This window comes from Astatotilapia calliptera, chromosome 5 (assembly GCF_964374335.1).
Source record: "Astatotilapia calliptera chromosome 5, fAstCal68.1, whole genome shotgun sequence".
NCBI classification, from domain to species: Eukaryota; Metazoa; Chordata; class Actinopteri; order Cichliformes; family Cichlidae; genus Astatotilapia; species Astatotilapia calliptera.
Window position 1 is genome coordinate 32247860 of NC_137426.1, and position 26602 is coordinate 32274461.

General features: G+C 41.5%; 1 protein-coding gene across 1 annotated transcript in view; it reads right to left on the reverse strand.

Annotated features, from left to right (window-relative positions):
• Positions 1-1153: 1153 nt before the first annotated feature.
• cntn3b (contactin 3b) overlaps positions 1154-26602 on the reverse strand; it is a 54524-nt gene continuing 29075 nt past the window's right edge. The window contains exons 6-23 of the mRNA XM_026168919.2: positions 24829-25032; positions 23622-23724; positions 23106-23290; positions 22536-22672; positions 21816-21945; positions 21039-21189; positions 19372-19499; positions 17535-17710; positions 14872-14989; positions 13895-14053; positions 13617-13766; positions 10136-10206; positions 9517-9748; positions 8977-9086; positions 7622-7808; positions 6009-6121; positions 5743-5908; positions 1154-5228 (exon numbers count right to left, since the gene is read on the reverse strand). Of these exons, the coding sequence (XP_026024704.1) occupies positions 4984-5228; positions 5743-5908; positions 6009-6121; positions 7622-7808; positions 8977-9086; positions 9517-9748; positions 10136-10206; positions 13617-13766; positions 13895-14053; positions 14872-14989; positions 17535-17710; positions 19372-19499; positions 21039-21189; positions 21816-21945; positions 22536-22672; positions 23106-23290; positions 23622-23724; positions 24829-25032 (2765 nt within the window). The 3' untranslated portion in view covers positions 1154-4983. The remainder of the gene's footprint in view (positions 5229-5742; positions 5909-6008; positions 6122-7621; positions 7809-8976; positions 9087-9516; positions 9749-10135; positions 10207-13616; positions 13767-13894; positions 14054-14871; positions 14990-17534; positions 17711-19371; positions 19500-21038; positions 21190-21815; positions 21946-22535; positions 22673-23105; positions 23291-23621; positions 23725-24828; positions 25033-26602) is intronic.

Genomic DNA, 26602 nt, shown 5'->3' on the forward strand with positions numbered 1-26602 from the left:
AGTGTTGTAGCAACCTGAGCATATAAGAACATTACAAGCAGCTGAAGGCAATGTGAAGTGCACGGTGATAGCAATGATCAAGCTACTTTAATCAGCTATAAAGCATCTGGACACAATTTAGTTTCAGTGTAACAGGTGTCCAAACGTGTACGGTTTGCTGGAAGGAAAAAAAAGAAAAACTTTACCACACACCACTTATCAGTACGCACTTGGGCTGAACAGTAAAACTTACCATCGGCAAAATAAATGCTTTAGCAACCAAAAAGAAATATAACTACAAACTGTCAGCACAAACTACAGAATGTTTTACAAACAGCAAATATCGCTATAACATTAGAAACTGCCAAGTCTCGCTCAGATGAGGTGCGAGTTATTTCATAACTGCTGTAAATTTAATCTTTTTCTTTAATATGCACACACTGTTTAAAGTGAAGCTAAATGAGTTTGATTTGAACAGCCAACGGCAACACACGTGCTCCCTGGCTCATTAATCCAACAAAGCTTTACGGCAGCCTGACATTGTATGTGGCCTCCTTCAATTCTACTGACAAAATCCCAATTCTGTGGGGAGGCCTATTTTTGATATAGAAAAATATCCCTTTTTCCACAGTTAAAAGGATTTCTTACATATCATTTAACCTAGCTGGATTAACCTGGTAGGATGCTTGGGGCAAATATTTGCACAGTGGTCCCCGTTGACCCCCTTCTGCGCTTCCTTTTTTTGCAGTGTTTACAGCACCCTGTTGTGCAAAATTCCACATTGCACATAGTGACAACTGCAACTGCATAATTTGCCCTGAGATTCAGAAACTAAGCAATATCCCAGCTGGAATAAACACATCCCGGCTCCATGCAGGTTTTATTGGTGTTAGTCAGTTTGTGGTAATTCTGTTAAAACTTAATTTAGCTGAGAACAATTTAAACAACAATAATAACACTCAGGAATAGCTCAGCTAATAACATAGACCTTTTAGTTGTTATTGTACTTTGTTGTAGCAAATTCTCATACAAATATGCAATCAATCAAATTACCAAACATTCACTAGCACTTTAGGGCTCGGGGGCCCCCTGGGGTCCTTGTTTTGGATTCCAAATTAAAGAAAGCTCCTTGTATGTTAGTAACTGGCTAAAAGCAAGAGAAAACACCAGCAGCTGGAATAAACATTTTTATTAACTTATAGTTTTAGAAAAAAACTCAACACAAATTCACAAACAATGATTAACATGCACAATTTTAGTATACAAGACAGTACAGTTACTTTTCAATATGAAAATGCCATTCTACATGTCAGTATCTCACAGAGATCAATGATTAATACACCAGTATTAAGGTCAGAGAACACACTATAGAAAAGCAGTAAGGTTGTCTTTGATGGCCATATTTAAAAAAGAAATATATGCAAGCTATATACACTGGACCTGGTGCACTTCTAGCAACAACCACATAAAACCAAACTGACTGAAATGACTGAATGGATATAAATAGATACGTTGTTGCTCTGTGTTCAATACATTTCAGCCACTCCAATAATCCCTTTATTTCTTCAGATTGTACTTTGTAGTATTTTTTATAGCACAAGGTCAGAAACAATACTTTAATTTTCTTATGTGAACATGAGCAGACGTTACACATTAGGCTCAACTACGTCTATGTAAATAAAAGGCAGTTTGAGAAACTGCCACATAATTACGTACTGTAAATTAATAACCTTTTAGCCTGCAATCTGGCGATGAGGTTACCTTATTTGGATATTAATGGAAATATTAACACCACTCAGAAACACGCAAGCTGCTTTGAGGCCCGGTCACACCAGAAAACTGCACACCAAATTCATAAAACAGGCATCACAGCTTGACTGGCCAGTTTGTGAATTACTGGACATACTGTGGAGTTAGGACCACGCTCGAGCTAGGGCTCTTAAATCCTTCTGCTTTCTGTCTACTGGGTTATTTATTCCACGCTGTTATCTTGTTCCGAGGATTCACTCAGTGAAGACTTACCAAATGGTAGAAAAGGTTTGGCACTAGATTGGCTCCAGAGGGAGACATATATGATTAAAGACTTGCCTGACAATCAAAGCAGACTAGTGAAGAGCTATGAAAAAAAAGGTCAGCACCTCAAAAGTAAAAATCATGTGATATACATGTAAAGTTTATGCAGCAAAATGCATAATATGCAAAAACACGAAATGTGCAAAGGAAAATGCCACGACTCTCACTTTCTTCTTGTACGTGAACTATAATTTCAGATACTTTGGTCCAACTCATTTTCATAGGAGAATATTTTAAATTTTACTTTAGTACATAGCTGCAAACTGTCCATCATATTTAAGTATTGGAATACAGATAGATGTATCTGTATACTGTACAGCACTTATAGATTAAACAGTATAGATTAAACAGGCATGTGCACCCACCTTGCCTTGGTGGGTGCACATGCCTGCTGAATCCATTTATGCTTTAAATCAGATAAAATCACAAACGTATTTAGCTGGCTCATCCAATTTAGCTCCAACCCGGGGAAAAAAATAGCTAGCTAGATTGCAAACTGCCAGGTCATTAGTACTGTCATAATGGGACATTAAGGACACACAGTTTATGCAAGAGAGAGGATTCGCACCACTGAAGCTCACAGAAACAGATCTTTTGTTGAGCAGGATACACTTAAACATACTGCAGTTAAATAAAAGTTGATAGTGCAGCAGAGTAAATTAGCCAGGCTAGCTCCCCCTATTTGGATTCTTATGCTGTAAGCAATGTCAGCGCCACCAAAAATTCACCCGTGTTTAACTCAAGGCAAGAAAAGTGACTGCACTGATCAAAGCAAGCCTGAACTGCTCTGGAACTGAAATTTCACCGTTTTAAATGCTGGTGTGACCGGGCCTTTCTGCTCTTGGAAAGAAAGATACAGTAGTACTGCTGCTGGAGCACGACAGGGTTTGTTTTGATGTGCAACTCAAAAGAATAAACCAGCTAATCAATTTCAGGTCACTGCTCCAATTCAAAGTCACAATCTACAAGTACACTACAAGCGGAGCAAATACAGTGATTTCTAGTCAAACCAAAAACACAACAACAACAGAAAATAAAAAGAATGTCTTTGAAGTCTTCCGATAGGGAGAAAAGTAGTGGAGGACATCTGAAACATCACTGACTGTAACACAACAAGTGCAATAAGAACACGGCCATCAGTCAATCAAGCAGCTGAATTGTGACAGCTGTAATAATGGGGCAGGAAAATCAATATCCCATTGACTGGTCTGCAGCAGTCTAATCAACAAGCGCGGCGCTTTATGAAACCAGTCAAGGAGCGGATAGGACAGCCTGATTATGTCGGACTTTTTTTACGAGGCCGCTGGGGTCCGCACACCTGCTCAGACATTTAAGTGAGGACATCCAGTCACCTTGCATCAATTCCTTGTGCTTTCATTCGACTTTGAGGTGGGGACTTTAGGGAGGGAGGGGGAGTAAAGAGTGCAAAATGCAGACGATGACAGTCTCTAGCTAATAACCGTACGCAGCCCCGTGTTCGGCAAAGGCACAGTAATGTGTAGCAGTTGGGTTGACTGTATCCTTCCACGTGAACATTGTCAGGACCCCAGCAATCACACCTCTGCTTTTACTTGGGTGGCTTTTGACAGACTCATCCACATGATAAAAAGGCGTGAAAAGTAGCTCCCTCAGCAGAGCAGCAATGTTCCTTTGTTAATGTTCAGCTTGGTATGTGTCCAACTGACAGCGATGAGGTGGGGGTAAAATGACAGCCATGCCTTTTGCTCCATTTCCAGTCAGGGCTCTTTCACCACGGTATTCGCATCAATTATTCTGATACCTTAATAGCCCATAAATTATGCTACGGATGGAGTCATACATTTATTATACCACAGACCATAAATACTGAGACCAGAATTTCCGTCATATATCTCAATCCATTGCGGCTTTCCTAAAGCTTCCAATCCCCTTTTGTCGTAGGTGCTCCGGTGTGTCAATGAAAATTTAATCAACATACCATTTCCGATAATGGGTTCTTCTACATGCCGAGGTTCCTATCCTTTCTAACTAATTTCTGCAGAAAAGAAAAGCAAACAATACCTCTGCTGCAACACGAATCTCTCTTCTAAGCTCGCTCTCTGAAGAGGAAAGAAAGAGGAAAAAAAAATTAATATACCTCTACCGAAGGCACTGTTATCCCAAAGTCCACTGTGCACCGGGCCAGCTGGTCATCTGGGGTGTAGATGGTACATGTTCTCGATACGATGAACTGATCTAGTATACAGGTCGTCTAAATGTAGAGGAGGAACAGTACACATGGGATCTGCTCGACATTGAAATACCAAACGTTTCTATTCTCTGGAATCTGGGCTTTTTTTTTCTGCTAGGCTGAAAATGTGGATAGGTATTTATTATTTAGAGGAGCATGAAACACAGCAAAATGCCACGATCTATCAGAGTACTGGGAGGGGGAACTTAGCTCAGGAGCCTATGGCTCTTGAACAGTCTTAAGTTTATTTGAGTGCACAGGTTAAGTGGGATTTGGACACAGTTGATCAGTTGGCTATTCATCTTTCACACATTTGACAAAACCTTGTAGAACTTTAAGCCTGCAATGGATGTTTTTGTTCGAAAAGGCTGCACAAATACTGGATAAGTGTGGTTTTAATGACTTGTGAGATGATCAAGTATGGATGCAATCTATCGTTATATTATATCAATTTGCTGAGACAATAACTTATTTTTTTCTTATAGGGTAAAACAAGCAGCCTCTGTTACCTACTTTGGTATGGACTATATATGTAAAGTCGGTTTTAAGGCATTAGTATCTCCAAAGATACTAAGATAAGTCATGTAGACATCAGAACTTCTAAAATGAAACCTAAAGCACGGTGGCACTTATGACACTGGAAAAAATACCAAAAGATTTCATGCACGCAAATCATCACATCTCTATCTGATGGTCCTTTAAGAAGAAGTGGCACGGTCTCTTTAAGAGTTTGGCGCAGTCCGGTCTTTTCCAGCCTTCCCCAGTCCAGCCGCTGAAACCCGGGCCTTGTGCCAGTCCAGTGGAGGGTTAACATAGGACAGGCTGACTGAAGGGATGGAGGGGGAGAGAGGGAGAGCACTCCATCGGCTGTGATTAAAGATCACCAGATGGAGCAGAGCAACGATGAGGACTGCAGAGTGACACAGCGGGCTGAGGTGACTCGCGCCCGAGCCCCGCGCTCCCATACCTGCAACCGAAAACCCACAGAGCAGCTCGTTAAGAACCAGAACTACCTCTCAACTCAAAGGAAGAAAACCCGCACTCTGCTGTGCTATCCTCTAAATTTCTGACAAGTCATCGTAAATCAAAAACCGAGCGTGACACTTTCCTATATCTACATTATTAGTGCCTTTCAACAGGAGAGGCTATCTAAGTATCCCGAGAAGATAAAATTGGTATCATATCAAAAGAGGAGAGCGCCAAATCGAGCTGCCTCACAATTTTGCACAGCAGCGGGATGGGAGCACAGAACTGCTTTATATGCTGCTGCGCTGAGCAGCCAGTCAACAAGGAATAATAACCCAATGGCAGAGATGGATGACACCGTGCACGCATTTCTAAAAAGGTCGCTTTTCTCGCACTGTCTATTACACCTGGTTGGAAAAGGATGTAATGAAGAAAAATTTAATGCTCTCTCTAAATTATGAATTCACCTGTAAGATTTATCAGTGGTTAAAAAAAGGAAAAAACAAGAAACTCACTTAATTTATGGATGTGGATAGGCTCACTTCCCACACCTTCGCCGCCCTCGCTCACGGCTTTGATCTGGATGAGATAGTTGTCGTTGGCTGAGAGGCTGAGCTCAGCAGTGGTTCGGTTGGTCAACACAGTAAGGATGTCATTGTAGCGATGTCTCTTCAGCATCACCTGAGGCAAGGGGGAGTGACTCCGGAAAATGAGCTAATGCAAACACCAACATTATTGTTTCTGGAGATAAATCACAGCTTTGCAAAATAGTGGGACTTACCAAATACCCAGTGACCTTTGACTCTGTCTCCATGGCTACTACAGGGTTCCAGTGCAGTGTAAGTGTGGAGCCAATCATGTTCCATTGTATGTTGAGCGGAGGCCGATCTGGAGCTACAAAAGAAATCAGAAGTAAGTATACAGAGGATATGCTGGTTGCCTTTTTTTTAAAAGCATCTTTCTGGAGAAACATTCAAATTCTTGGTTTTTGTTGAATTTCCAACAAAGTCAATAAACTGCACTGTAGACAACACTTAGTGATAATATGAGAAAACTGTTGGTGTCCCAAAACTAATGCTAGTGGAAGGCCAGACTGTACCTATCTCAGAGGCAGTGAGTCATTGAGCTGGAGTCAGGTTAGCCCTAACAAAGGAGAAAATGTTGTTGGAAACTCCTACTGGCAAGCTCTACCTCATCCTGACTGTTCATCCCGTTTTATTTTATCTTTTTCTTTTTTCTTTTTTTTTCTCAGACACTCTGGGGATTCCTCACATGAGACACAAGGACCGTGTCACAAACTTAACAGAGATTTCGCTGGGTTTAAGTTTAATGCCATTATTTCAAATATTTCTTGGTGCTCAACAGCTTAGCTAGCTGGCTAATAACCCGAGCCATGCAGTAGCAGGACCCTGAGAGAAGTGAGCGTTGTCATAATGTGATATGGCACAGTCGTATCAGGGGCCCAAAGATAAAGTAAAAAGAATATTGGACACACTGCACTTCTTTTACTGACATAAATGTTCCTTATATATTACATTTATCTTTATATTTGAACTGACTTTTCAATTGACTATGAATCGCTGACTCGGGATCCAAGTTTGAATACCACGAGTTAGTTTCATATCCATGGTAGTGGCTAACAATCCTCTCGACTTGCTTGAGGGTAAAAAGAATAAAACAAAATTGCCCAACCCATCAGAAAGTGATTCTTAAAGGAAATCTGCTTGATTTTTTCAAATTTGATGTCCTAATGCAAACTGGAAAACTACTCTTTTGTATACTGCTCATCTGATGAGGAGAATACAAATTTCTTTTCTGTTATTTTTATCCCCATGTTATCGATATTTGTGTACTGAATAGAGTTTTTCCTGCTCTTTCCATTCTGAGATTTCCAAAATACATTCACATATTTTTATATATATTGTTATAATGCCAGTTCATCTCAGAGGAGCTTATTTATAATAGAAGAGAACCCCAAAGATCAGACAAAGATCTCCTATAAGCAAGCTCTTGGCGAGAGTGGGGACTCCCTACTGTCCACAAGCAGAGACCACCAGCAGAGCCAAGCTCAGAGGGGGACAGCTTTTGGCTATGACCAGTTTCAGAGGTGTAAGGAAAAAACATAAGAGCATACAAAGATAGGAAAAAATAAGCACAAATGTGGTCTAAACCTGCAGGGGCTGTTTAAACAGATTTGCCAAACTAAAGACGACTTCCTGGATTTGTTGCAGGCGTGACGCAGTTAGGGCTACTTCTGTTTGGAAAAAGGAACAGCCTGAGCACTAACAGTAAAGCTGAACAAATGCAACACCCAGCATGGTGAGGACAGTCCAATGCCAAACTGAAGGTTACCATGTAAAGATACTTTCAATGTGCGTCTGGGGATGGACTCACGTGGTTTCTTTGTGGTGCTGTTGATGGGCACGGACTGTGGCCCAGGGCCAGCCGTATTGAAAGCAGCCACAGACAGGTAGTACGCCGTATTTGCTTTCAGCCCTGTGATATTAACCAGCGTGTAGTTTCCAGATAAGCGCACTTTGCCAATAGTGTCAGGCTTGGTGTCATCTTCCCAGTACATGACCTGGTAGGAGAAGAAGGGTAAAAAAAATGTCAGGCTCCCAGGTGCAAAGATTCAAGTGGTGCATTTCATTGCATTATTAAAATTCATAATCCATCGTGAAATCTGAAATGCTGTTTGTATTACAGAAAGGGAGGGGGAGGAGGTGGTGAATAATACATTTTTCACTAGTTGAGTCTCAGCCGCCCTACTTATATACAGAGGGCACTAGAGAGCCATATGATCACTGACCCAGGATCAAAAATTCTGCCTTAAGTCTTTCTAAGTCTAAGGAAAGTGGATCTTAAAGAAAAGAGGTTATGGATAAATCTTGAGAATATTGTTTTTAAAAGAATACTTTAGTTTAGCAAAGCATCAGGTCTGTAAAACTAGATGCTGAGCTAACTTTCCCTCAGGCTTTTAGCCAACACTTAGAGGTGCAGGTGACGCGATATTTGATAAAGCAAACTTGCCGCTTGCTGTGGGTCATCTTTAATGACCCTCATTTAATTGAAATGTGAAGCCTGTCCTACGGGATACCCCTGTTTTTCAATTGCCCATAAATTGTTGTATTTCCAATTTGTTTAATAAAGATCAGAAATCAAATCTTTTCAGCAGGATTATTAAATCTGAACGTCGACTGAATTTACAAGCCCAACAACATCTCCTTAAAAGCTGAGTGCCTCACACGTGTAGTCCTTGCTTTCCATACTGTTGGTGGCCTATTGAGATTCAGCAGCCCAAATCCACTTCAGAACCACATTTGGAGAATTGAGCTCTGTTCTGAAAGCACAATGTGGCCAGCACTATGGCAACTGCAGAGCTTTGTGCAAGGGGCCAGAGGTGACAGATACTGAAAGAGCACAGGAGGAGGGAGACTAAAAACAGCAAAGCCTTCTTTGCATTCTTGAAGCGATGAGGGATTTTTATTTTCCTCTCATGGGTTCAGTGTTGGGGTGCCAAAGTATTGCGATCACTTTGTGATGGTAACGCATTAAACAAAATCTCTTCTGAGATATATGCAAAGATACCGGAGAATATCATAAGCTAAAGAGAGAGACTCATTTAAAAAAAAAAAACAAATAATGGATAAGACGGATAAACAAGGCACCGGGAAAGACCCACTTATCATGTTATTTGAAAGGGAAATAAAAAAAGAGAGAAAAGAATATGATTTTGTAGCAGTTCGTACCTCATATCCAAGCACTCTTTCAGGGATGGTGGGAAGAGCTTCCCAGCTCACTTCAATTTGTGCTGCAGACACACTTCTAGCCCTAACCCTCTTAGGAGCCACACTGGGGACTGCAGAAATAGAGCAGAAATGTGGTAAGAATCCCACAGACTCATCCAACACCATCACACACACTAATAGCAATAAGAGGTAAGGCACAAAATAGACCTGTAGTTTCACTGAAAAGCTATTTCCCCCGCTCTCTTTTAATGGGATCTGTGACTGACATAAGGGAAGACTATCTGCCCGGCAAATTCAATTAACAGGATACCTCCCTGACAGTGCGGTGTGGTAAGAGTCTGCTAGGATTTCCTGTAATCTACCAGCACGATAACTAATATCAAGTTGGCATTCCCAGCTTGAGAGTGGAAGGAAATAACAGCACTGGAAAAAAAGCAGCTCATTTCATGATTACTATTCAAGGTCATGGTTATAAGGAGGGAGATTATAGCTTATTTAAGCGTCACTCTCTGCCGCCAGGCTGAGAAGTCTGTACCCTACCTTCCTCTGCCGAGTACACGACGGCGATCGAGCTGAAGGGCCCCTCGCCTCGGTTGTTGTATGCCCCCACTTTGACGTCAAAAGGCGAGAAGGGTGGGATGGTGTCATTTCGGAAGACGTAACGCGCCGCGGGTGTGGAGATAACCGCTCGCGTCCACGTGACCGTGCCCACAGGCCTGAAGGCGATGATGTAGCCGAAGCCCTCTCCGTTCTGCAGTTCCTCGGGCACAGGCTGGGAGCAAAACACAAAACTATAGTGATATTAAAACGCATACAGACAAAAAAACAGACAGGCCCGTCTCTGCACTGTGCCTCGACTAAGGGATATTGTGAACAGACACAGCCCCTTTCTCAGCTGCCACCACCTAGAAGCCTCCACAAATGCCTTTTACCTTATCTTTTCTTTTCATATGTGATTGTGGCTAAAGAGCACAGTTCTTTCTAAAGAAAGTGTCCCCATCCCTGCTTTTGGAGGAATAAATGGCACTTGGGGGCTGAGCCAGATGAATGGTGTCTCCTTCTAATGGGGGTCATAAAATTGCTCCTTTCAATTCTGCACAATTAAGCAAAACCATTACCCGGCAATGGAGAGAACAGTAAAATGTGACAGATGACTTACCTCCCATGTTATCACTAATTCAGACTTTGTGCCGCCTCCACCTCCAACATCAGTGGGAGCTGTATCGGGAACTGAGAGGTAAAGCCCAAAGGGGAGCAATTAGAACACAGTTTACAAAGCTCAACGACAAGCCTCGACTTGTAACCTTATGACGAGTATGCCAGCTGCAGATACTTCGCCTTCCATTTTACACCCCACAAATCCCCCACTTTGTGCAAACACAAGCATTGCAGAGAATAGTGACTTACAGACTTTGCCCAAATGTCAGCGTGCATACACCACAAGCCAAGATTTGTAATATTTTGCAAATGACATTTGACTCAACCCACTCCTTTTCAATTCCCACTAGGCTGTTTGTGCACTGCAGCGTGCTGGAAAAAACGACAGTGTAGGTGGAGGAGCACTCAAGCACGTCCTCATAGTATCCTTTCGTAAGTGGAGCCCTGATTTAGTAAGCAGCGTTTGTGTTTGAAGCCCAGGAGTGGTTGAATGCTTGGAATTGAGATTCCTTTTTTTTCCTACCCAGACTTGATATCCTTCTTTTTTTTGCCATACCTACAACTTTAACTACAATAAAACAATCATTATATATAAACAAAGTTATATGAAAAATATAACTGAAAAATATAAAATGTTATGATTTAGAAAATATTTGAGAGTTTCTGTAACACTTTAAGGCTTTGCATGCTGCTCTACTGAAGCAGAAGATGCATGTTTTAAGCTACGTACGCCAGGTCTGCAAAGGGGCTAAAAAGGGGCTATTTTCAAGAGACGGGGCAACATAGGATAGAGTAAAATGACAGGCTCATCAAAGAAGCCTTAAAATTGTTAAAGCGTACTCGTTATGCTTATTTGATGCTCTATATTCTTTGACTCTACTAGAGTAGCTTTCCATGATTCCCAGTTCAGACTAGTCCTCCGTTCTTGGTGCCTCAGTTCATCCTCTGTCTGAAATAAGCTGTTTTAGTTCCTTCTACAAAGTGAACTTCTAAAGCGAGTGATTTAGCCTATAAATGCTTCATTTTTAGTAAAGTGACAGAGCAAGAGTGTGAAGGATCCGTTTCCAGTTGACACAAAATCTAAGGTCCATAGCCAGATAGTTCTTCTCTATTCTGACCAGGGGCAAACACACAGGACAAGGTCAGACTTTACTCCAATCAGTAGCAAAAATGCAAAATAATATTTAGAAAAAGTATAAACCTTACAGTTTACCCCATAATAACAAAGTGATAATGTGCTTGAAATTCTTGCAATTTTTTTTAAAATAAAAGCCCAAACTATAACATGTACATAAGTATTCACAGCCTTTAACACATAAAACTGAGCTCAAGAATTGTCTGCAGACCTCCAAGACAGGACTGCACTGAGGCACAGAAACAGTTCTGCAGCACTTTAGGTCCCAATGAGCACAGTGTTCTCCATCATCTGTAAACAGAAAAAGTTTTGAACTAACAGGAGTCTTCCCTGAGTTATCAGGGAGAATGGCCTCAGTCAGGGAGGTGACCAAGAACCTGATAAAGTTCCAGCGTTGTACTGTGGAGAGAAGAGAAGCTTCCAGAAGGCCACCTATTTCTGCAGCATTCCACCGATCAGGCCTGTATGGTAGAGTTGCCAGATAGAAGCAACTCCTCGGCAAAGGGCACATCACAGCCTGCCTGGAGTTTGCCAAAAAGCACCTGAAGGACAAAATCCTCTGGTCTGATGAAATGAAGATTGAACTGCTGGTCTGAATGTCAAGCCTCCATGTCTGGGGAAACCAGGGACTGCTCATCACCAGGCCAATGCCAACCCTACAGTGAAGCATGGTGGTGGCAGCATTACTGTGGTCATGTTTTTTTATTATGGGGTATTTTGTGTGGATTTAACCAGTGTTGGAATAAGGCGATAACACAACAAAATGTGGAACCACTATAAATACTTGTAAATCGCAAACCTTATGTTCATTTTTACTTGTGTATCTCTCTAAATTTCAAAACATTTCAAATGGAAACACCATGGAGTTTCTTGGTTTTTCAAGCTACTTCATTATTTACACCCTGCTAGTACTGGTTTGGAACCCTTTCTGCCTTCAGAACTGCCTTAAGTCTTTGCCTTAATTCATTTCTCAGAGATTTTGGTTCATGTTGACACGATAGCATCACATAGTTGCTCCGGATTTGCTGGCAGCACATTCATGAATGTGAATCTCCTGTTTCACCACATCCCAAAGTATTGGATTGAGATCTGATGACATTTGAGTACTGTGAACTTCCTGTCATGTTCAAGAAATCAGTTTGAGGTAAACAAGGACATGGTCAACAAAAAAACTGATGCTGAAACGATGCTCAGTTGTTACTAATGAGATCAGGATCTGCCAGAACAACTGTCCCACACCCTATTTTACCAACATCGCCTACACCATTGATGCAAGGAGGGCTGGCTGTTATTTACACCAAACTGACCATACTACTGGAATGCTGCAGCTGAAACTCGGACTCCTCAGACCAGGTAACGCGTTTCCAAACTCCTGTCCAGTTTGGTGGGCCGACAAATTTACAGACGAGCGAATACTATTGGTAGTATTACCTATTTGCTTATCTGTTGGTATCATCATTCGCAATAAATTCCCACAAATGAAAATGTAAAAAGTAAAGAAGTTGCAGCATTTTTACAAACCAATTCTGGCACATCCGTTTCATTCAACGATCCGCTTTCACCCTTCTCATTCTCCGTCACCGACATGCTTTTTCCGCCATGTCTGTATGAAAACAAAGGCATATTCTATCGCGATATTTCATTTTCTTATCATTGCCCAACCTTAACGGTATGATATGACCCAGCCCTATAACCAATGCTGGTGAAATCTGTTATATATCGAATATATTGGAATATCAGATTTTTTAAATGACCAAATATCGGTATTGATATCCTAAAAAAAAACAAAACCCTATATTGGTTGGGATCTACTACAGATGGATGTGTGGGGAAACCCAGCAGATCAGCAGTTTCACCTTTCTTCTCCATCCTGATACTTGGGTTAATCTTCAGCAGGTAATCTTTACCATATCTAAAATGCTATAATGCACTGAGTTGCTACTATGTGATTGGGTGATTTGAAGTTTAATTATCAAGCAATTTATCGTTTCTACCTAATGAAGTATGTGGTATTCATTCCTGTGAAATCATCTGTAGCATAGCAGTCACTTTCTTGGACATATTAACTTTAGCTCACTATCACACCATTGCAAGTGTTTTTGTAAAAAAAAAAAAGCGCTCCGCCGTCAAGCAAACTGGCAATAACATCAAAAACCGCCAACACAAATAAAATAAGCGTCACTTTTAGAATTGATTTTCCACAGTTCTGTGGTTGTGCTATAATCTCAACTCATTTTTTGCCAAGGAAGACATAGAGTCCCAGAAAGTGAACATTTTAAAGTAAAGCTGATCCATCGGTGCTTATATCTGTTAATGTGTGTAGCTTAAATTTTTTTGATGTACATACTTGCATCCTCCGTCCTGGTCTTGGCTGAGGCTGGGCTAGGCTCGCCAAGCCCTACAGCATTGCGTGCCACCACCCTGAACTCGTGCTCCACCCACGCATTCAGACCCACCACCGTGGCTGTCAGCATGTTACCATTGACCACCTCTGGCACTGCAAAGTGGAAATTCAGTTCTTTAATAGAAAAATAATTGAACGCTAAACAACTGGACTCCAACTGAATGATGAGCAAATAAATATCCAGGCAAAATAAATACTACAGAAGCCTCTTTTCAGCGTACCTGTGTCTACAGCCTGCCAGCCCACGGTAAAAGGAGTTCGAGCCTGGATGATGTAGCCGGTGATGGGGCTGCCGTTGTCCCTTCCGGGAGTCCAGGATAACTGTGCTGTACTGTCTGTGATTTCCTCCACTGATACCTTGTCCGGAGGACCTGGGGGACCTGCATCAATCAGACAGTGACGAGGGTGAACCCAAGGTGAGCACCCATTTAAAAAAGCCTCCTCTCATCAAGCTCATAAAGACTTGTACACATTGTTACATATCAAGGCCATCACACTCGCTTTAATTAAGGGCTGCGCCCTTGGTGTGTACACGCTTTATGTGTGTGTATGTGTGCGAGTGTGGGATTCTTAAGTGATGAGTTCACCGGCTGTGGAAAGATAAAGTGAATGGGATCGTTTATTAGAAAAGGAAATAGGTGCTTCATCAGTAAGTAGAAAAAGGAAAGAATAGAAAAGCGAGTGTTTGCGACTACAACATGCTCAGTCTTTACCATGTTATAGCCGTTTGCTTTGCTGCTCCATTATTCAAATGCTTTCCATGATATTTTGCTGGTGTGTAAATGAGCCAATTACAGTCATTTTCTGTGATAAACATTGCCTTCTCAAAGCACCTGGGACAGCTATTAGAGTTTGTTTAGGGCAGGAATACCAATGTAAATCACCAGAGATATGCTTGTACACGGAGCCAGATACACCAGGCACATATCAACAAAGCTACTTCAGCTACCTCAGAGCGAGCGTGTACACCATTACTGCATTTCAGTAACAAGTGCAGTATATATTGTAAACAGGAGCTGACGTTACAGACTGAGACAGACATTTTTGCTTCCCCATCGTGTATCTTTAGCGAGAGCCTCGGGGATGTTTCGCACCCTTCTGTCAAACTTTTTTTGCTTTGAATACTTTTACACACGCTCTGTGGTAGCCGTGCTACGGCGCTCACACAAAAGCAACCGAAATCTGGCCCTTCTCTTACCTTTGACGACCAAAATGGCAGAGGTGGACAGGTTTTCCACATCAGTGTCAATAACACAGACATATTTCCCACCGTGGTTCAGCTGGATGTTACGAATCATCAGATCCCCTGATATGCTCTGAAAGAGAGAAATAAGGTTAAGTAAGAGATGTAGCGTTAATTAATCTTCCAGCCTGTGGCTCTGGGATGCTTTTACATTTCATAACATCCAATACAATCACAGCGACTCCGGGCCGCTGATTTTTGCATCTTTCAAACACAAACAACTGACATGGCAGATGTACTCAGAGCAAATAACCCTATTGGCCGTCCTTCAGGCACTATCTAACCAACCGGCCTCCAAACCCCCTGTAAACAACTACCCGCTACACACAGGACACACAAAACAAACACAGTCGAGCTAATTGGCAAAGCAATCCTAATTATTCTCTAATTACACAAGCTCAAGCAAGATATGAGTCTAACTCCCAGTGTAAAGAGTAAATATTATTTTACATGGGCTGCATGCATGTGATGGCCGTGAGGAACATGCAGCGAAACACAGCAGCAAATGTTAATTTTCTTATCTGGAAAAGGGGAGTTACTGTGTGTGGCTACATAAAGCAGAATTACCTTAAAAATGAGGTTGTAATTCTGCATTTTTCTTTGTTTTCAAAAAGAATGAAAATCATTCTTTATTCCTAACATCTTCTAGTGCTTTCGACTACAAAGACACCTCTCCTAAAAACAGCTAGCAAGTACGGTGCATAGCTCATTTCTCTGTACTGACAGAATATGTTAGCGATCAGAATAGTTTTTTTTCCAGCATCCGTGAAAGTATTTGTTCATTTTAAAATTCATGTGGGAAAACGCGGCACAAAATTACTCATCAGTCGTACGCGGCGAATCTAAACTGTGCAGCTGATTTAGCTCTTCATAGCTCGCTTAAATATTCTTTCAGTGCATTCCAATTAGCCGAGCATTCATCACATCGCAATGAAACAACCTAACCTAAAAGCTATCATGCTACACTTCAGCATGTCTGCGTCATTCAATCATCTTGTAAAGCGAGATTATTAGAGCCCTCTTGCACAGCGTGACACGCACTTGCTACTGTACGGCATCAGATGGGTCTTTGGGGGGGATCAACTGATTGATTGTTTGGGGGTTTTCTGATGGGTGCTCAAAGGCAATAAGAAAAGTATTGAAAGTCAGCAGACTTAATACGCTTTATCCAGGCAACATTACTGCGCTCTCATTTGGACTGCCGATGGGAGTCGGGCCTTTTGAAAGTCACCTCTTGAAGTGGCCTGTCACAAAGCATGTCAGCCAGAGAAAAAGAGTGTGCTGCTTTAGAAACTAGTCACCTGGGGGAGAGCCAGGTAAGACTCACTGCAGTCACAGTAGATCTCATCACCTCCAAAGGCTAGTGATCATAGTTCCACTGTGCCGCGACTGGGCATGAACACCCATGGATCTTCACCTCTCTAAGGCAACTGACAAAGCAGAGCTGAGCCGAATGGCACTTCTATGCGCCCAAGGGATAAAGTGACTATCTTTCTTGCTCTTTTTTTCTCTTTTACCCTTCCTTTCATCTTCTCTCCTCTTCCCTGACAGTTTTGAAGCGCCATGCCTGATTCTCCTTCCAATGTCAGCCGCCACCTGGCCGACCCGAGAGCTTGCGATGCGTCGCGGGCTTCCTGCCTTGGCAGGAAGGAAGTGATGAGGCAGATTTGCTTTAATTATGTTAATTAATTCATCAGAAGCTGTTGAGCAGGGGGTTGGTAATCTCTCTGGACAGGGGAAACAGACTCTGTGAAAACTATCTCTCATTAAATGCCTATGCACAGTTCAATGTCATTAGTAATTGCCATTTGCTTTCATGAAGAAACGAGTGCGCTGTGTCCACAAAACCGTGAGCGTATTGAGATACGATGTCAACTATTACCACATGAATGGCAGTGATCAGACTCTAAAACCTCGGATGATAAGCGGCGGTATGTGAAGCAAAAAGAGTGTGCATAGCAATTTGAAACTGACAAGCTTTGAACAATTAACTTTGCCCTTCATCAAAAGGAACAAATATTCAACAAAAAAAATAATAAAAAGGCGTCACTTATCAATATTTCAAGGCATATGGATTTCAAATGAACATTTACTGGTGCCAGGCCTGCCCTTGGTGAATGCCAGCCAGCTCATTACTTAATTATTTCGGGACTCTAGATTCATAAATAGGTATGCAAATTCAATTACAGCGCAGGGAGATGATAAGAAAATGTTCTCCCTTGAGGTACAGGAATTAGAAGTTGAAGGGATGAAAAGTATAAAGACTTTATTAACAAGGGCCCTCTGTAAGACTAAAATGGCATTTCACTGATATATTTTTAGAGGTGTAACACATGGCAGCTCGCACAGGCAATTCAAAAGGTAAGGATCCCAATTACAGAGCTGATACCGCCATTCAGGTATCTGTAACTGATATCGCTACCTTTTTGAAATTCTGTCCACAACTGACCACAGAGAAACCTTCAAATCTTCGCCTAAATCTCTTCGTTTGAGTATTATTAGGGTTTATGAAGCCCTCAGCCGGGCTGTGGAGCATACCCTTGCGTGTTACACACTGTGTCCCAATTAATCCCAAAGTAGCCAGAAAGTATCTGAGTTTAATGCTCGACATGACTCACCCCACCCACTCTTTCAAAATGATCGCTGTCTCGCTGGAAGTCGATGAGCTGGCCGTTGAATGCCCACGAGAAAGAGACATCCAGAGCTGGATCGGAGGCAATCTGGCAGGGTAACACGATGCTCTCGCCAACAATAATCTCCATGTTAGTAGGCCTCATGGTGATTCTGGTGGGCTCTGGCCAGACAACAGATGACAGCACAAGCATGATAATATCTCTGCCACTGAAACCTCTAACACCACCATGACCCCTGCAACTGCCATTTCACTCCAATTCGCAGCTAAACCGAGCAACAGTCATTAAATTACCCATGAATGTGGCTTTTTTTCTGATTTTAATAAGCACTTATATTCCAAGCTTGTCCATTAGTAACATTTAATGACTTTGCGGGTTCACATTTTATCTCCCTAGATCAATTTGGACGAAAAAAAAAAAAGTTGTTTGAAACAGGATTACTGAGATGGGAGCACATTCTTACTGGTGACTGTGGTGGATTGGGGGCCTCAGAATATGTTGACAAAAGGTCAGAGTAATTAAATTTCATGACATTAAATGGTTCAGCTGTCAGCGTATGAGAAGAATAGAAAGTAATGAGAAAAAAAAAGTTGCACACACAACAGATTAAAAATAGGGGACTACATGAACGTTTTATGTCATTGCACTCATAAATAATGACCTTTAACTAAATCAATGATAAGCATTTGTTGCTTACTTAACTGTTATTTTAGCTGCTATTTACCAGGCCCATTAATTTTACAATATCCTTGCTTGATAACACACGCAATAAGCTGAAAGAAACAAATACATAAAAATAAGGACAAGAAAAAGCTGACTTTTATTTTGGAAATACTTCAAGGAAAGTCTTATCAACTATACGCTATTTGAAGTTACTTTAACATAAACAATCAAATCAAATTTAGCATATAAGAGCAGAAAACTCGCCATAGTACAGGATAACATCAGCCCTGGATTCTGCCCTGCCTGGTTTTGTTGTGGTCTTACCAAACTCACTGATTCACCATTCAGTCCTTCTCTGAATAGAAATCTTGACAATGCCTGCTGCCTTAAAAATATTAATGAGTGCATATTTCATAGAATTTCAGTTAGAAGAGCTGAAAGACGAGACTGATCGTCACAACTTCTGCCAGCAGTTACAGGATTTTTTGGCTCAGCACTTCATGGCATGTGTTTGAGTACACGTGTGTGGCAAGATCATGACCCATCAAAATCCAACAGTTAAAGTTTTTAGCCATGTTCTTGGTCCAAACAAGTGTCCAGATGGTTGCTGTAACTCAATCTTTCCTAGCACAATGCTGCATTGCAGCATTGTAGTGGCTGGTAAAGGACAACTGTATTTGTCATCTAATTTTGGATGTTTGCAGCGATTTAAACATGGCCACCAGCATGCTCAATAACCACCATAATCATATTCAGCACTTGTTAAAGTGAAACAGCATGAGCTTTATTATTAGTGTACACACATATGACTGATAATAGCCTCTTATCTTATTTAACTCTCACCAAGAAAGCTTGTATTTCCTAAGGTTTCAGAGTTTGTCTTGTTCCTTTATTCCATTTAAAAACCGAGAGTTAATTTTCCGAGTTAAAATCTTTAACAGGAATGAATGAAATGCTGTTTTTTTACGGGGTTTTTTTGGTTTCTTTTCTTCTCTTTGAAATCAAGAACCCATTTTTTGCAAAAATTAGCACAAGCCTTGAGAGGCAAATCAAAGTTCTTGAATGGGAAGCGTGTCAGGTGTGATGACAAAGAAGGGATGGAGCAGACAGTGAAAAGGTTAATTAACTGAGAGCGATTCGACTTTTAGGCCAGACTTACCAGTGACAATCAGTCTTCCTGTTGTGCTTGCCGTCCCAAACCGATTCTTAGCGATACACGTGTAGCTAGCTGCATCCCGTTTGGTTACATTGGCAATCTTTAATGTTCCATCTGGAAGCAAAGCAATCCTGAGAAGAGAGCGGCTTTTTACTGTATTTGGTAAGATAGCGATTGTAAAGTAGGACTACAGTGTTCAGCTCTGTTTTGGATTTGTATATAGTAATGACGTTTCCATCTATCGCCATGTATATAATAAAATTCTCAAAGATTTGTCAAATAACTCAGATTTAAAGACTTTAAATCGATGAGGTCAGTGTGAAACCCCTATCATGCTGAAAGGTCACCGACTGGCTAGATATTAAAAAAATAACATGCAAAGCCCCCCACTTTAAACAGTTTTATTATATTATTTCCACTAGCTGGGTCATTAGAAATCTGTAGTTATTTAGAAGATGTCTATCTCCAAACATGTATAAATCAAGGCATGAGCTAAACATAAGCTTATATAGAAATCAGATGGTTGTAACAATTTTTCAACTGATGTGGTATTCAGTGAGAAAATGTGTGCAAAATTCATTTTCTAAACACTGCTCCAATTTACAGCGTGACTGCATATGTGAGTAAACATTTCCCTTCCAGTGTCTGCATACATCCAGTCTTGAAAGAGTACGTGGGCTTCACATATGCTAAATGTCAGTCAGCTTGGGAATTCTACCAATTTTCCGCCGCTATAGATGCAGCTTCCCATCTGGAGCCGACTAAAGAGGCTCTGTGCTGTTTTGACAAGACGCCTTGCTCGTATTGTTCTTTTTCAGACCTCCTCTTCAATAGGCAGCATGGGAGCGATTCAAACGGCATTTCTTTCCTGTACTGGGATGCCTGCGTTTGACTTTGTATTGAGTTTGTATTCAGTCTGTCTGTTGTGTGTGAGCGTGTGTTCCAAAGTCTTGATGTACGTACGATAACTTACAGGAGGTTTTAGAAACTATCTGAGCTTTTTGATTCTTTTGCCTATCGAGATGACAAAAAGCCTGAAACGTGACATGCTTTTGGAATTCTCTACCTTTAAATGCTTCTTTATTGTGAAACGTTCCGGTTTATCCAATAAAAAATCCAACAGAGAAGGGCACCAAACTAAATGAAGCACCACTTTATACCACTGAAAGCGACACTTGATGTTGGCTCATTGTCTTTGTGCCTGTGTTCTGAGTTATTTCTTGTCTATTGAGACTGCTCTCCGATCTGCATCAAAGCTTTCGTCTCTGCTGTTTGGTGATTGCATCAATCAAGCCCTTGTAACTCTTTGTCTGTCATGATAAAACAGATAATTACAGGTGCAGTAGCTTCATTCTTACTTTAGAGTTCCTTCCTCAGTTTACAAGATGAGCGGGAACTCCATTTACTACTCTTTTATCTTCTTAAATATTTAACACAGTGTTGATATGACCACCTAGCATCTTCAGTCTTCACACCGAGCTATTTGCACACAAGGGGGCACGCAGTATATGAGCTATCTGCAATTTTCCTGGTGGGTGCCCTCTCGTTCTTCTCATTAGCCTTTCCTTCTATGCATCTCCGCAAATGCCAAATGCACTATTGAAACAAGTCAGCTTGCAGTGAATGCGAATGAAAGCTGCCAGTAATATACACTTGGATTTTTATCCTACCTTTCAGTTCTCTGCAGGATTTCATTCCCTTTCTTCCACAAGCTAATTGCTGGGGGTGAGGCCTGAGGCTTGCATTCAAGAGTGACTTCGCTGCCTGAGCGAGCTTTTAGCAAGGCCCTTAGCGGACTTTTGGAGAAAGTAGGAGGTGAAGCTGCATGTAGGGGAACAGAGAAAGGTGTGAGATTAAAAAATATATATATGGGCAACCTGAACCTTTGCAGATCAACCGTGCTGTACTGAGATAAACTCTCCTTCAGCTTTCAGAGAAAGCAGCCTGAAATCTCAGCACAAAAGCCTACTGGTCTCAAAGCTCGCCATAGTCATCCCACCCTTCAGCTGCACATCCTTGAATACACCATTCACCTCAAGCATGTCATAAACTATTGTCTGCACTCATCAGTTTTTTGTTAGCCATTGTTAGGACACTCAAGTGTCATCACATGTATCAAGAGAGTTGAATTTCTTATTGAGCCAGTCAGATGGAAGTCATCAAAGCTTTGCAAATAAATCAATACCCTGTCTACATGAGAAGGCATGCACAATGCCACAAAACAATGCATTTGTAGTATCCAAATCAATACGTGAAATGACTGAAAGTAAAACGAGACACTCTATCAGATTCACATTTTTGCTGGCAAAGCCCATGGTGACATCAAATGCGTGCACAGACTGATTGCAGAGGTACGTTATAGCAGGCTGCTGGTTTTTATCTTAGGAGATGATCAAACGCATAGACAGATAAGCAGGATAAAAGCAGGAGGAGGGAGGCGATCTTACCTAACACCATTAGCTGGGCACTGGAATAAATAATTCCATGTTTGTTTTCAGCCACACACTGATACATCCCAGAATCGGAACGGTTTAACGAAGATATAGAAAGGGCCCCGTTTTCAATTTGTCCACGGCCCTGTGGAGGAAAGAGAAAGAGTCCTGCATATCCATCGCAAGGCCAGCCTATTATATCCAAAGGCACAACAGCAATTACTGCAACTCTGCATTTTATTAATCCTTTATTTATCCAGGTAAAAAATCTCATTGAGATTAAAAATATCATTTCCAAGAGAGACCTGGCACCTGCATATGGTAAGCTTGACATAGATGAGGAAGTGCAGTGGTGAAAACTATTTATCTGCTTCTTAAACACACCGAACAGAAAAATTGTTAACATAACTTATATTTCATGACCTTTCAGGATGATCATGATGATGATGACAGATCACATCATTTTTAACAGATAAAGTTGTCTCGGTGCTGCGTGGGGAGGGGATCGATGCTTTCTAAAGCATAGTCTGGCTTTAGAATAGCTAACGTCTGCATTAGCATACATTAGCTAACGTACCCATTAGCATACATTACTTATATACACACAGCATATTAACATTATTGCATTTACAATTTCTGGTACAGACCAGCTCAATTTTTTGTTATTAATTGGAAACTATTTAGAAACTAAGAAATTTTAGCCAGAAAGGAAAGAAATGTAACATATCTCCATACATCAGCCATCACTTGCTCCCCATTCTTCAGCCAGCTGTAGGATGGTTTAGGCTTTCCATTGGCCTTACATTCCCAGAAGAGGTTTCCCTCTATGGAAAGAGCTGTGTCCGCCATCGTCTGGAGCCAGTGAGGTTTAGCTTGGAATAAATGAAAAGGTTACCTATTCAAACATGCGTTTTAATTATAGAAGCACTGGATTAGTAAAGAATTGCATCAGGAATCATACAACCATAAAAGCAGCCTGGCATTAAAGCTTAAATTTAAATCAAATTTTAAACTTTACAAGTGGATTACCAGCATAATGAGAAACACGGGATGGTAAACAGATCTGAATATTAACTGGAAATGAATTTAAAGCCCCTGGAATAATAGCCATTTGTCATTTCTACCCTTAGCTTGTTCTGAAATTTCAACAACATTAAGCCTCAAACGTCCGCAGAAAAAGGTTTTATGTCGAGCAAATGGGATTCAAGCTGCTGGCCATCTGCATGTTTTCTGGACAACTGTGGATATATATGTTCCATTTGTCCCTCCACCTCACTGTCATTCGATTTGAAACGGCTCACTTACCGTGGAATGAAATACGGCCCCGTGCAGCATTTTTGCCTCTGCGATTCTCCGCCATGCACTCGTACGTCCCCGCATCCTCCTGCTGGAAATTAGGGATTTCCAGGACGGCATTTGAATTCTTCATTTTGACTTTGCTGGGGAAAGGGACGCCGCTCGTTCTCCTCCAGCTTATTTCTGGGACGGGGCTGTAAAAGAGAAACAAGAAGTTCCCAGGATTGTAACTGTCACTCGCTCTGATCAAAGTGTGATTAAGGACAGAAGGAAAAGTAGTTGTTAGAAAAAGTAAAAGCTTTGTGAATTCTCGTTCCCTGCAAATCAATCCGTGATTGCCAAGCTGTCGGATGCTCTTAAAAGAACTCTTACTTCTGCTCCCTTGTCTTTTTCATGCGTTCCTATGGATTGATGAATCTGAGGATGAGTAATGCTAACGCTTGTGCATTCTTAAATCGTCTTGAGTAGCTGTAATTCATGCATGAATGTGTGTACCGTTTGTGTCCCAGGCATACAGTGACTTACTTTCCCAAAGCGAAGCATTCCAGTTTCACCGCTGATTCTTTCGCTGCTGGAACTGAATCGGGAAAATGGACTTCTATTTTGGGTTCATATTCACCCATTACTCCTACAAAAGGGAGACAATAGATGACAAGCTTTTTACATCAGTGATTAACAGCAGACTCACACGCACCGTGAATCAGGCAGAGAGAGAGCAATAACACAGCGGGGCAGCTAATGTAAAAGTTATGCATATGAATACAAAGTGACCAGTGAAGGCATTGTAAAAGAGGGGGGAGGGGGGGGGGATTAAGAGGGGGGCTATAAAAGGACTTATTTAGCAGAGATTGATAACATTTGGCTATGTGACTTCATTCAGGAGTTTATTTACATTCACATCACCGGGACAGGTCAGTGACTTCCTTGCAGAGAGAGTAGCCTGCCCTTTATTATTAGCAATCACAACCTGGCAGTCTCTAAGTAAAAGCTGATTTGGGGTCCTCTTCATGTTTTCAGATTAAAAGTCAGAAAAGACTGTGATAAAGCTGACACACTCTCAGGAAAACATGCAAAATACGCAACTGCATCTTCCTCTTTACTTAGAATATATTTGTGGCATTTTGATAATAACACAACCTAAGAAGCCAGCTCATAAAAGCTTTGTGCTGCAGCTGGAATACAAAATGAAATTAGTGGCTTTTATGTAACTCTGTGCCACATTGTAAAAAGACAAGCTTTGGAATTCGTGTCTTTACTAATGGTTAACAACTCATCTGTTGCTGTCTTACGGCTCAGTTTTAGGCTGGTAATAATCCCGTTTGCTGTCCTTTCGATTTTTCTTGTTTGTAATAATGCACTTGTAATTGTTTGACAGTCACAGCTTTCTCATTTTATGTCATCAAAGCTTGTAAACAAATATTAATAGCATTAATAATTCATAAATGTTCCACATTCTTCAGCTGGAGGAGGATAAACACCAGCCAAATGGACTTTTCACAACCCAGCTATTATCTGTTGAGTGCGAAGCAGGTCCTACCACCTTGCTGGAGTACGATCAATTACCTGCTTTTATAATGAAATTAAAATGTGGAACTTAAATTATAACCTAGATCTTAACGAGCTGAAATCATGATGAATCCGGGAATGCAGCCTACAGGCAGAGAAGTCTGACAACAGATTAAAGCTGCATGGCATATGAGCATAAAGATGAAAGCCTGATTTTAGTGTTTACCATCGCTTCTGAGGACCAGTGGTGTGGGAGAGCTGAGGATCTTCTCCCTTGTGACAGTGTTGTTAACCACACAGGTGTAGTTGCCCACATCTGAGCGCTCCACTTTGGCGATGTACAGGCTTCCTGTCTCTTGAGAGATGAATCTCCGACTGTCTTGTTGGACAAAGTGAGGGTATTCATTGAAGATCCACGCAAATGTCAGCTCTAGAAGAGAAAGGAAGACAGTTGAACTATGCAGCAGCGGTCCACTTTCACACCTCGGCTGATTTCACACGTGTTAGTCGCATTGGCCCCCGCTGGAACAGCTGTATCAAAAGAACTCGGCTACGGCCTTAAAATGTGAGCGTATCATGTCATTTTCCTTCACTTATCTCAGTTTCCTTGGGAGGAGATACCAAGACTGGGTGACTGTAGCAGCTATCAGTGCAGAAAAAAAAAAGGAGAGCTAAGGAAAGGGAGCGAAACAAAATGGATTACAGCGCGTCAGTGACCCTCCCCTGGCACATGGCCTCCATTCCCTGGGTCCCTGAGCGCCTTAGTTCAGGGGTGGCACAGGCAAGTCAATGGTTGGATTGAGGGATGGATGGATTGGCACAAATATATGTTGTCATGCCCCTTTTCAAATGGTAGGTCTACCATAAGAAAGGAGAGACTTTCTGTGATGAATTACTGTGGCATTTTCTCAAAGAAAACACTGCAAAGACTTTCAAGAGTTAGGAGATGCTCTGTGTAATCAGCCACTTCAAAGGTAGTGGGCTCAGAGTCAAAAGGTGTACACAATGACTGTCAATCGCCCTGAGGGGGGAGCCCATAGATGGGATTGAGCGTCCGAGCTGGGTGCAGCGATGCAGATACAAAGCTGCCTCTGATTAGGCAAAAGCGGCAGCATAGTCAGCATAACCTGGAGCTGAACTATGTGTCTATAACGGGCAGTAATATCATTTTGCCAAGCAATTCTTTGTTAAGCGACAAAGAAAATACAACACAAGTGGTTTTACAGTACATGGAAGATAAAAGTGCCAAAAAAAAGCCCTTGGAGTAAACAAATGTCTAAGGTGGAGTACAATAACATCTGCTTGCAATGGTACTGTATTTAATTTTTCATAAATGGGTGTTGGGATAATGCATACGGAGGGGGAGGAAAAAGCTTGTGCAGAATTCAAAGCCAATGAAGTGTAATGAAAACTAAAGGGAATGCCTCTTACTGTAGGCATCAGATAAAGTTCAAGGTTATGTGGCACATCATCGCTTTCAAATTTTAAAAAGGAAAAGAGGGTGGAGAGAGGGGACAGCAGCGAGAGAGGGAGCCAGGAAGAGAGCAAAAGGGGAAAGAGGTAAGGAAGAAAAACAGGGACAACAGCCTTGCGCAGCTTTACTTTCATTCACTTCGGAAAATGCAGGAAAACACAGCTGTGATACGGTTACAACAGCCAACTGCATATAAACCTGTGTCAAAGAGAAAAGCTGTCAAACTGTATTTCACAGAGTACTTTGACCCATTATCCCAAAGACCAGCTGTACAATGCTGTGCTACAAACTGCTCGCTTGTGAAGGAAATTGGTTGTTCCACTGTGCAAGCTATTGTATCAAGAGGGTGACAAGCTAGGCAGCAGCCATTGTGTTTTGTTTTTTTTTAGTTTTCCGCAGACACTCAGAGCAGTCGGGCTGAGCAGCCCGTGTCTTTATCTCGTCTATTTGTAGCCTCTGCTTTATCAAATGCAATTTTAGACTCTCACTTGAACAATTAAAGCATCTTTTTTCTTGAATGTGTGGA